This window comes from Hyperolius riggenbachi, chromosome 6, assembly GCF_040937935.1.
Source record: "Hyperolius riggenbachi isolate aHypRig1 chromosome 6, aHypRig1.pri, whole genome shotgun sequence".
NCBI classification, from domain to species: Eukaryota; Metazoa; Chordata; class Amphibia; order Anura; family Hyperoliidae; genus Hyperolius; species Hyperolius riggenbachi.
In genome coordinates, this window is record NC_090651.1 from 328,540,624 (window position 1) to 328,552,725 (window position 12,102).

General features: G+C 44.7%; 1 protein-coding gene across 1 annotated transcript in view; it reads right to left on the reverse strand.

The window, feature by feature from the left end:
* The window catches only part of LOC137522903 (carcinoembryonic antigen-related cell adhesion molecule 6-like), a 33,633-nt gene extending 24,499 nt beyond the window's left edge, over positions 1-9,134 (reverse strand). The window contains exons 1-3 of the mRNA XM_068243044.1: positions 9,028-9,134; positions 7,606-7,911; positions 4,083-4,376 (exon numbers count right to left, since the gene is read on the reverse strand). Coding sequence (XP_068099145.1) covers positions 4,083-4,376; positions 7,606-7,911; positions 9,028-9,067 — 640 coding nt within the window. The 5' untranslated portion in view covers positions 9,068-9,134. The remainder of the gene's footprint in view (positions 1-4,082; positions 4,377-7,605; positions 7,912-9,027) is intronic.
* Between the last annotated feature and the right edge of the window lie 2,968 nt (positions 9,135-12,102).

A 12,102-nucleotide genomic window follows, 5' to 3' on the forward strand; every position in this document is an offset into this window, starting at 1 on the left:
TGCAGCAATTGTGTTTTGGGTTATATATAGGTGGTATCAGTGGCCTGTGGCACCCTGGCCTGATGGTGGGAGCTGCACAGGCAGCAGGAGCAGGGAAATGCAGCAGCAGCAGGTGTAATGTGTGCCAGGAGCATGTCGGACATGGCACGTGGCAATTGGCACTTAGCACGTGTTATGTGGCACTTGGCACGTGTCACTTGGCACGTGGCATGTGTTACGTGGCACTTGGCATGTGTCACTTGGCACTTGCCACGTGTCACGTGGCAGTGTCACGTGACATGTGGCAAGTGCCACTTGACATGTGGCAAGTGCCATGTGACCCATGGCAAGTGCCACGTGACACGTGACACGTGACACATGGCAAATGACACGTGACACATGGCAAATGACACGTGACACGTGGCAGGTGCCCCGTAACATGTGCCAAGTGCCACATGATACATGGCAAGTGCCATGTGACACTTGGCAAGTGCCACGTGACACGTGGCAAGTGCAGAGTGACAGTCAGACAGCAGAGGAGAAGACACTAGTGCACACTAACTGTCACACTGGCACTGCTCACAGCACAGCAGTTCTGTAGAAAGCTAACACAGTACTACTACTACTCTAACAACTACTAGCACTGACTGCAGTACTACAGTACTAACTACACAAAAACACAGTAATCCTATTACCTAATTCCTAACCTAACCTATACCTAAGGCTAATAGCTGGCCAGCAGGCAGCAGCTGGCTTGGTCTGTGCACACCACACACACAGGCACATAGCAGCTGACTCCAGCACACACTCTGACTGTCACACAAATGACATCAAGCTAATTAATGATTTAACAGTGAAGGGGTTAATCACTGAACAGCTTATCACTGTGTACAGCCCTTGCTAGGTTCAGCAGCACTGGATCCACACTGTGACTGTCACACTATGACATCAATCAAGCTAATTAACGATTTAACAATAGTGTAGTGATAGTAGTGAAGGGGTTAATCACTGAACAGCTTTAGGTTTATAACTGTGTACAGCCCTTGCTAGGCCACCAGCACTGGAGCATGTCTCTCAGTGAGCATTCAGCAAGCTAAGACAATATGTCTCATCATGGCAGCCCTCCTTATTATACAGGGGGGCTGGCCAGTGTTCCTTTCTGTGATTGGGTGCCAGGGTTTAGGCTGGGAGCCCTCTGATTGGCTCAATGAGGTCAGGTGGGGCTGGCCAGGGTTCCCCTCTGTGATTGGTTGCTAGGGCTTCTGCTGGGAGCCCTCTGATTAGATCCAGGACGTTAACTCCTTAGTTGCAGTATATTGGATCCGGATATCCGCAATATCCGCGGATATCCGCGTTATGCGCCCAAATATCCGCAAATAGTTATCACTTTTTATTTGATTTAAAATCCGGAATCCGAATCCCACTCGGATAGCTGAAAAAAGTTTGGATATCCGGGTTACACGGATATCCGGAATCCGGATGAGCACCCCTAATTAAATCTACACTCTGTTTATGGATACTTATTCCTGACACGGCATATATTTCACTACACAGACGTCAGTGCTTCCCCCTTGATTTATGCACTGTTCAGAAGCCATGGACCCTGTGATTACTGTGAGCCAATCACAGTGATCACAAGGTGAGGATAAAAAAAAAAAGGGCTCTTGTCCTTAAAGTGAGTCTGAAGCAGATTTAAAAACAAAACAAAACAGATACTTACCTAAGGAGATGGAAGATTCTGGGTCCTATAGAGCCTTCCTGTTCTCTTCCCAGTGTCCGTATTCTCTGGCAGGCTACTTCACTTGAATCTCCTGCTGTGGGAGACTCCGGCAGTCTTCAGAAGCACTTGGGCTTTCAAGGACCGGCTGCTCTGTTTTGCGCACATGCAAGTGCACGAGAGGGCATTTGTGCATGAGCAGTATGGAGTGGACTATTTTTCAGAAGCTCAAGTGATTCCTAAGACTCCCGAAGCCAGCACAACACCCCAATTGGTCGTAGACTGTTAAAGGGGGAGTCTTTGGGAGACCGAGGACACCGGGAGGAGACCGGGGAGGCTCTATAGGCCCCAGAGCCTTCCCACTCCTTAAGTATCTGTTTTGTTTAAATCTGCTTCAGACTCCTTTTAAGGCTAGGAGTGAGCAAGCAAGAATCATAAGATCGATCTTGCAGCAAATTGCTTAACGATGTTTCCCGCAAGAAAAGCATTGTGATTCTCTCTGCAATCGTTTTCTCACTGAATGATTGTGGGCAAAACTGCAAATTTCATTGGGAAGCTCAGATTGGGCATCTTCCGAGTAAATCATTTGCTCCCAGGATGCACAGCTAGCCCCAGAAACGTGTATAAGGTAAATGACTTGTGTTGCACAACTAGTGCAACATGGGAAACTGCAATTCTCACATATCTACAGTATGTACAGTGGGTCATGCTAATTTCACAATGTGTGGCTCCCTCCAGCCTTATTCATGTTGGTAATATTATATGCACTGGATAGCCCCCTATATTTTCTGAGAGGTTCTGGGTCACCATAAGCTGTCTGGGTATTTTTTAGTACTGGTCCTAGCCCTATCCCATAGAGCCATTTTAATTCCTGCCATGTACTGAAGATAACCAACAGTCCGAAACAGGCTGTATGTATGGCTTGCTACATACCAGTGGTTCTGGATGTGAACCTGGCTTCAGGGGCATAAAGAGGGGATTTGCACATTCAGGATTTATCATGTGAAACTGCAGTTGCTCACTTAGGCCTCAATTCATAAAGCATTACCGCATGCGATAATGCTGAAAACAGCAGACTTTCCCGAGCACTTAGAAAAGTGTCAATTCATAAAGCTTGTTGAAAAGCTACAATTACCGACCAGGGAGATAAATTACCGACTTGGCTGTATTTACCTCCAACACGTCAGTAAATTGTCAGCAAACCTCAATTCATAAAGCCTTCAACAAGCAGAAAGCCAGACGATAATTACCAACACCTCTGGTGAGGTCTTAACAATGCAGAGTGCAGGGAGGCAAAGTCTGTGTGAGTCATCTGTGGCTGTGCAGGGAGCCGTCTGTGTGAGTCATCTGTGGCTGTGCAGGGAGCTGTCTGTATGAGTCATCTGTGGTTGTGCAGAGAGCCGTCTGTGTGAGTCATCTGTGGCTGTGCAGGGAGCTGTCTGTATGAGTCATCTGTGGCTGTGCAGGGAGCCGTCTGTGTGAGTCATCTATGGCTGTGCAGGGAGCTGTCTGTGTGAGTCCTCTGTGGCTGTGCAGGGGCCGTCTGTGTGAGTCATCTGTGGAGCCGTCTGTGTGAGACATCTATGGCTGTGCAGGGAGCCGTCTGTGTGAGTCATCTGCTGAGCCGTCTGTGTGAGTCATCTGTGGCTGTGCAGGGAGCCGTCTGTGTGAGTCATCTATGGCTGTGCAGGGAGCTGTCTGTGTGAGTTCTCTGTGGCTGTGCAGGGCCCGTCCGTGTGAGTCCTCTGTGGTTGTGCAGGGAGCCGTCTGTGTGAGTCATTTGTGGCTGTGCAGGGAGCCGTCTGTGTGAATCATCTATGGCTGTGCAGGGAGCCATCTGTGTGAGTCATCTGTGGAGCCGTCTGCGTGAGTCATCTGTGGCTGTGCAGGGCGCCGTCTGTGAGTCATCTGTGGAGCTGTCTGTGTGAGTCATCTGTGGCTGTGCAGGGAGCCGTCTGTGTGAGTCATCTGTGCAGGGAAGTCTGTAATTACAGCTTGTAACAAAAGATACAGCTTGTAACAAAAGAGAGATATCGACACACTTCTGCTCTACCGCTCAATGGGCTGCGGTAATTTATCGAACTTCAACGGCAGCTGTGAAAATCTTTATGAATTAGCACACAAAGATCTAAAATACCGAATGCGGTATTTTCCCTCCCAGATTTTTTATCGCACTGCTTTTATGAATCGAGGCCCAAGTGCTGAATAATCAATCACAAAAACCTTCTATCTTAGGAAGGCAAATTACACTCAGTGTTGCTTTTTAGTAGGACTTGTTGATCTCTTTTAGCCCCCTATACCTTCCTAGTGGTTCTGGGTCACCATGAGCTAGCTTTTAACACAATATTTTTGAATAAATGACTACAGTACAGGTGACATTACTCACAGGCCAGTTGTAGAGTCACTTCTTCACTGGTCACATTGTTGAATTCATTGCTTACAGTGCAGGTGAAAGATCCATTGTCAAGCCTGGAGACAGGGCTGATAGTGAGGATGGAAGATGGAGGAGAACTTATTTGTGAAAAGTTATATCGGGAGCTTAGAGGTAATGTCTTTCCATCCAAATTCCATGAGAAACTAATGTCTGATCCCAAGGCTGAGCATTTTAAAGACACAGAATCTTCTCCATCCCAGAGCCATTCTGTCGTACTAATGGTCAAGCTCACTGCAGAAACCTCAGCTGCAAATACAAAGAATAAGCAAAACTCACTAGAACTACTGGACAATATGATGGTAGAGCATTATGCAGAAAAAAAAAAAACAACTAACCCACTAAATAACCAAATTTCCTAAGAGCTTCTCCTATTCTTACCTGATTAATGAACCTGCGGTAGATCAGGTGCTTCTGGGAGCCAGCTTGAGTGGCTGGTTTCCTCCAATAGCTAGGACGGCATCCCTGGCATCCTTGTGTAAAAGCGTTCAGTTAGCTCCAGGAGGCACAAGTGACTGCATGCATGTCTTATCCCAGGGGCGTTTCTAGGTTCCTGGGAGATCCGGGGAACTCTGGGCACCAAGAGGGAATGATTGTGGCGAAAAATGGGTGTGGCCATGTCGCATAAAGTGGGCCGGGTCATAAGTGGGGCCAAATGTACAAGAACATAGCAGTGGTGTAACTTAAATATATTCAATAGGCAATATTTCACATAAATAAGCCCTTCACCTGGCTTCTGTCTTGTCTTCGGCTGGCTGGCCTGTGTGCTGTACTCGGCTGGTGGTTATGCTGGGCTGCCTGGCTGGTGGTTATGCTATGCTATGCTGGCCTGGCTGGTGGTGATGCTGTGCCGGCCTGGCTAAAGGTGATGCTGTGCCAGCTTTGCTGGCGGTGATGTTGAGCCAGCCCCAACTTTGCTAGGTGACTTGCTGGGGGCTTTATTGGGCTGGGCTATTTGCTGGGGGCATTTTGGGGGGCTTTGCTGGGCTGGGGGCTTTGCTAGACCTGGGGGGTTTGCTTTACTGAGGGCTCTGCTTTGCTGGGCTGGGACCCTGAGGCTTTACTTGGCTGTAGATAGGTGGGTGCCTCCAGTATAGGTTAGATAGGTATGTTCCCCCATTATAGGTTAGATAGGTAGGTGCCTCCAGTATATGTTAGATAGGTAGGTGCCTCCAGTATAGGTTAGATAGGTAGGTGCCCCCAGTATAGATTAGATAGGCAGATGCCCCCAGTGTAGGTGAGATAGGTAGCTGCCCCCAGTGTAGGTTAGATAGGTAGCTGTCCCCAGTGTAGGTTAGATGGGTAGATGCCCCTAGAATAGGTTAGATAGCTAGATGCCCCCAGCGTAGGTTGAATAGGTAGATGGCCCCAGCATAGGTTAGATAGCTAGATGCCCCCAGCGTAGGTTAAATAGGTAGATGCCCCCAGCGTGGGTTAGATAGGTAGCTGCCCCCAGCGTAGGTTAGATAGGTAGCTTCCCCCAGTATAGGTTAGATAGGTAGCTGCACCCAGGATAGGTTAGATAGGTAGCTTCCCCAGTATAGGAGGCGGGAGGAAGGAGGCGGGTGCTGGGCGGAGAGGCGGGGGAGCGGGCAGTTAAAAACTCACCTCCGATCGCAGCCTCCAGCTTCTTCCGACTTCCTCCCCTGGCGTAGTTCACATTGGTAACAGCGTCCCCAGTGATGACATTGTGCATGCGCAGAAGCATATTTTTTGCAATAGATGTCCGCACAGGTGATCGCTAGGCCTGCATGAAGTGAGCGTCACTTCCTGCTTAGCCGGATGCCAGACAGCGAATACAGCATCATGCAGTGTGAAGCCGACCTCATGTCACATTTCCAAGAAATCCTCACAAGAAGACAGCAGTAACTGCAATTGGATAAGCTCCAAAAAGACTTGGGTGAGTCTACAGATAACAATGATTTTGCTATACTGAAAGTCCTCTTACACGATAACCCTCGTCCTCTCATTTCCACCAGCCACAATTCTTTTCAAAAGCAATGTGCAGGTTCATTTGTTTTATTGCATGTATTTTTACTTTACACAGTACAGTATTTTCTATAAAATATTTTTCTATAAATGTCTTTGGACTGTAGAATGATTCTGATGGGGATCTTTTCTATATCTCTTTGATATAGGAGTGCTTTAGATTACAAGCAGGCTTCTGGAACAAAGGTTCCACTACAGGGCCGGATTTACCGTAAGGCACTCTAGGTACATGCCTACAGGCGCTGGTTGATGGAAAGGCGGCTCACTCTCCCCCCCAAGCACCTCCATTCTTCCATCCCTATGCAGAGTCCATGAGAGTGTAAATGAGGGTACTTCTGGCTGCGCAATACTACAGGACTCCTGTAGTTACCTGTGATAGGGAAGTAAGGGAGACGTGACAGCTGGGACAGCCAGCACACTTGCAGTGCTAGGATTAAGGAGGGTGAAGTTTAAGGTGCCAGGCCATCTGTGCCTATGGGCTCCTGTTAGGTAAATCCGGGCCAGTTCCACTATATTTCTAAAAATATGCTATTACAATAGTAGGCGTTAAACAATCATAAATAAGGGCAGAGCTTTCTGTCTTTGTAATCTGTGGCATACCACTTTAGTTATTACCCTTTTGCCCCTGTGCTATTCATGGTGTGGCTCTAACACTGCAATGCAAGCACCTTCTCCCTTGCTTTAGTAAAACAATTGGAGCACAAGCAAAGACAAAAAAATTGTGTGTGTCTCCAGCCACCTCTCATGTGGTCTACGCATACTCATTATGAGCAGAAAGAGGGACACTGCTAGTAGCTGTAGGCAAATTTGCTGCAAAACAAGTACAACATCATGAGCTGGACAGTGCCAGTTGTGGAAATAAAAAAAAATGGTAGAAGAAAATAACTGCATTCCAGCATACAAACTGTGAAACATGGTGGTGGGAGTGCCATGGTGTAGGCCTAATTTGCTGCGTCTTGGACTGGACAGCTTGCCATCATTGATGGAATAATGAAATTTGAATTACACATGTGAATTGTAAAGGAAAATACCAAGAAATCTTGCCATAAACTGAATCTTAAGAAAAAGTGGGTCATGCAGCAAGACAAAGTGGAAGATTCTCTAAACATACTGCGCTCAAGCAACGCAGGTTACTATAAGCGAGCACACGCTGCTAGGTTAATTAATGTTCTAGCGGCCATGCTAATGAAGTATGGTTGTCGTGCTGCCATCACATCGTGCGGCACTTTAAAGGATTGTGTGTAAGATAAGAGAGGCTGATTCATATACTACAGACCAGAATGATCTGCAGGACTGTCAGGCAACTGCTATTGTTTAAAAGAAAATAAATATGACAGCTTCTACCTCGGGTTCCATTTAAGTTTTAGGAGCTAGGTACTGGTTCATTTCACTGAATCTTCATCTATGCACACACCTCAGTGATGAAAAATGGTGAATGGCAGTTCTGTAACGTGTAAAACTATAAAATACAGAAAAGGCTACTACTTACAATAAACTCTGAGCAGATGCGTAGATGTCTCAATAAGCGTGGCATTTTCTTTACTTTCTGCAGTCATTTCATAAATGCCCTCATCGGCATAAGTCAGATCCTGCAGTCTCAGACTTCCATCTCTGGTCACGTTACATCTTCCTGTATACTGATCAAAGCACTGAGACGTTTCATTGTAAAACTGTCCAACTAGGCTATTATTATGTCTCCATGATATGAGAGGATCAGTATGGATAGTGATTGTCTCCTTAAAATAAACATGTCCTCCATGTGTTACATTAAAAATGCTGATGCCAGATACAGCTCCTGTAGGAAAAACACACATAATAAAAATTACTCAGTCAATCAAATTATGTAAAATAGATTTAAATTTTAGCTGAATTGTGCCCAATCAACTAACAAAGGAAACCCACATATATATAGTCAAGAAGATGAAATGACTTAGATAAATGGGCAGCATGGTGATGTAGTGCTTAGCACTCTCGTGGCGAGAGTCTCGCCTAGCAGTGCTCAAATCCTAGCCGGGGCACTATCTGCACAGAGTTTGTATGTTCTCCCTAATCAGCTAATAAAGGAAGCCCACATACAGTCAAGATAAAATTACTAAGATAACTGTTCAGCACAGTGGCGTAGTGCTTAGCACTCTCACCTTGCAGTGCTCAAATCCTAGTCGGGGCACAGAGTTTATATGTTCTCCCCATGTCTGCACGGTTTCCTCCCAGTACTCCGGTTTCCTCCCACATTCCAAAAACATACAGATAAGTTAGCTATCTTCCCCCTAGATACATACACTGCATATACTACACGATACATACATAGACATATGACTATGGTAGTGATTAGCAGTGCTGCTCGGATACCACTTTTCAAAATCCGAATTGAATTCGGATCCGGATACCCAGATATCCGTATCTGAATCGGATACCAGAATCCAAACTTTTTGGTATCCGAGCAGAATCGGATATCCGAACTCAATATCTGGGATATCCGGTCTCTCTCTCTCTCTCTCTCTCTCTCTCTCTCTCTCTCTCTCTCTCTCTCGCTCTCGCTCTCGCTCTCTCTCTCTCTCTCTCTCTCTCTCTCTCTCCTGAATTTTGACCAAAAAAGCTTCTGCTCGGATATCTGAACTAAGTATCTGACTGGATATCTGGATTTCAGATACATATCTGAGTTAACTCGGATAGTGCTATTCAGATTTGCACAGATATCCGGAATCCGAATCTGTGTTCGGATAGCTGAAAAAGTTTGGATTATCTGGGTAGTTTGGATACCCGAATATTGGATGAGCACCACTGGTGATTAGATTGTGAGCTCCTCTGAGGGAGAGTTAGGGACAAGATTGTATACTCTGCACAGTGCTGCAGAAGGTAATAATAATAATAATAATAATAATAAACTTATGTAAATCATAGCCAAACTTACCTGTGAATACCAACAACCAGAAACACAGGAGACGCCCCATCAGAGTGAATCCTGATTGTGTCTGTCTATGCAGACTGTGCCATGAATAAATAGTTGCATCCTTTATCTGAAACCTTTGTACTGTGGTGTCCCAATGCTATGATTACAGTTACACCTGCACAGTGAAAAGTGGGTGGAATATTAATTTTTAACCACATTCCTGTTGCAGCATCACCATCATATAAAACTTTTTGTGCCAATATTATATATATATATATCATTAACAACATTAGAACATTATAGTTTTTGTCACATTATTTTGTTTATATGTACAGATTTAACATTATCTGATAGAGATATTATCGTTTCTAAGTGTAAAAGGGTGTTTCTGCAGAGGGAGTGGTTAGGGTCAGGCACCACCAGGGGGAGTAGTTAGAGTTAGGCACCATCCAGGTGGCAGTTAGTTTTAGGCAGCACCGGGGGGGGGGGGGTTAGAGTTAGGCACCACCGGGGGGGTGGTTAGGGTTAGGCACCACCGGGGAGGTGGTTGGGTTAGGCACCACCAGAAGGGCGGTTAGGGTTAGGCACCACCGGGGAGGGGGTTAGGCGCCACCAGGAGAGTAGTTAGTTTTAGGCACAACCAGAAGAGGGTTCTATCTGTGTGAGAGTAGGGTTGGGTTACGCTGTATTGTTGAATTACGTAATGCTTTTTAACGTTAATATCTTTTCGTTATTATTTCCCATCTGTTTTTACAACGGTATTTATCGTTAACCAAGTTTGACATCAATGTTTAGCATTATCAGATTTCATTATCCACCGGCGCCATTTTGTTATCCAGCCGGGCCCTTTTTTCACTGCGCCCTTTTTTCATGCACGCGGGACCTACTCCTGTTGTTTCTTATTTTGCTGTGATTTACCATATGGTAGTGCACCAGTTTTAGTGATATCTCACTCCACACATTAACTATGTATGTATTTGTACTTGTGTTACTACATCTAATGATTGTACAGTGTCTTGAACTTTTCATGTAGCTATGTTCCTCAACCACAGGAACACGTGCAAAGCTAGAGCAGGCTGAACTGTGCACATGCGTAGTTCGTTATCAGCAGGGACACATACACACAGGGACAGGGACGCAGAGACACATGAGTATTATTATAAAGGATTATTATTGATTTATAAAGAGCCATATTGCAGTGATTTTTTTTCTAACTTTTTAACTGTGTAACAAGGAGGTTCAATAATATGAGGAAAAAAGGAACATTTTGGAGAATGAACTGCTGTTGAAGTGCACTAAAAAAAGTATAGATTTGCATGTATGTATTACGGCGCGGCGGGTGAGCTGGGCACAGGGTGAGAAGAATGACGACTCACCCTGCTGCCGCTCAAGAGAGATGGTTGGAAATGTCCATTTCTGATTCTGCGGAAATTCCAATTTCTGCCAATGCTCATTTCTGATTTTCCATTTTTCTGATTTCTGATTTTTCCATTTTTTTCTGATTTCAGTTTTGCCGATTTTCTGTTTTTCCTATTTTCTGATTTCCAGTGAGTATTTTATTTGTGTATTTTTTTTTTTTTTTTTTTTACATCAGAGAAAAAGCAAGAATGACAGAAGAAAAATTGGACATCGAAAAATCAGAAATGAGAAAAAAAGAAAAAAACAAAACAAAACGGAATCTAGATTACACAAAATCAATTAAATCTCCAAATCATAATGACGTATGGCTGTCATTGCGAAAGTGTAAGCAAAATTTTGCTAATTGTAATTAGCAAATTAATTACGATCATCACTAGCCACAGTTGCTCACCTAAAGCTGACTCATAACCAATACTACATGTTTTAAGAAGGAAAATTACACTCAATGTTGCATAATTTGTGACTTTTGAGCCACTGTAAAGATGCCTGTATGATTGCTGTGTTGTAAGCTCTGTGGAGACCTGCCAGCCTTCTATTATCTGAACTGGCCTACATGCCAGCTTTCTTCCTCCTTATGGCCTGATGTCTCGAAATACAGTATAATCCAAATAAAATCAACCACGAGACAATCACTGTACGCTCGAATGCCTGTGACATCACCGAACGGTTTATGCAGATCTTAATCACTGCGTTCATGGGCCAAATTTCCACATGAAGCAAGTTTCCACATGACTCGAGCCAAGTTTCCTGTCTGACCTTTTTTTCCCTGACAGCTCTGTTCTAATCTAGTCCCTTGTATCCATATTTCTAAAGGTGCCCATACACTGGTTGATTTCAGCCATTGATCCATTCTATCGAATGCGCCAATCAATCGATTTGCGGCCGATTTGCGGCTTATTTCGATCGATTTGATCTATCTGACTGGATGGAAAATCTAGGTCGATCTGCTGCTGGCAGCAGTTCGATGGCCCATAGAGTTCCGTTGGATCTAATGGTCCAATAATGCATTTAGATCTATTTCCAATCGATTTCCAATAGATTTTGTTCTGAAATTTATTGGAAATCTGTTCCTAGTGTGTGGCATACAACAGATAGATTCCTGCCAGATTCGACTTGACAGGTACAGTATATATATTATATATACAGTATATATATATACATATATATATATATATACAGATATATCAATATATATCTATATACTGTATATATATATAGATATATATTGATTATATATATATATATATATATACTGTACCTGTCAAGTCGAATCTGACAGGAATCTATCTGATGTATATATATACACTATGCGATGGTGGTTAAGCCCTACATCATCCTACTGGTTCTTGAAGCATACTGGGAACCAGAGCTGGGACAAGGTCCTCCAGCACCCAAGGCTGAGACACCAAAATGCGCCCCTCTATCCCTCCCACCCCAGCCATCACACACTGATTGCTATTAGACTAAAAAGCGCCACAGGGCCCACAACCTCCCCAACACCTTAATATCTAGTTATCTGGCTTGCAGTCACTGCCATGTATCCCCTTTTCTTATTTCTTTCTGCTTCACACACAATTAGGAATGACAGCTGAATAAATTGTGCACCCCCTCCTACATTGCGCCCTGAGGCTGGAGCCTCTCCAGCCTATGCCTCGGCCCGGCCCTGCTGGGAACCCT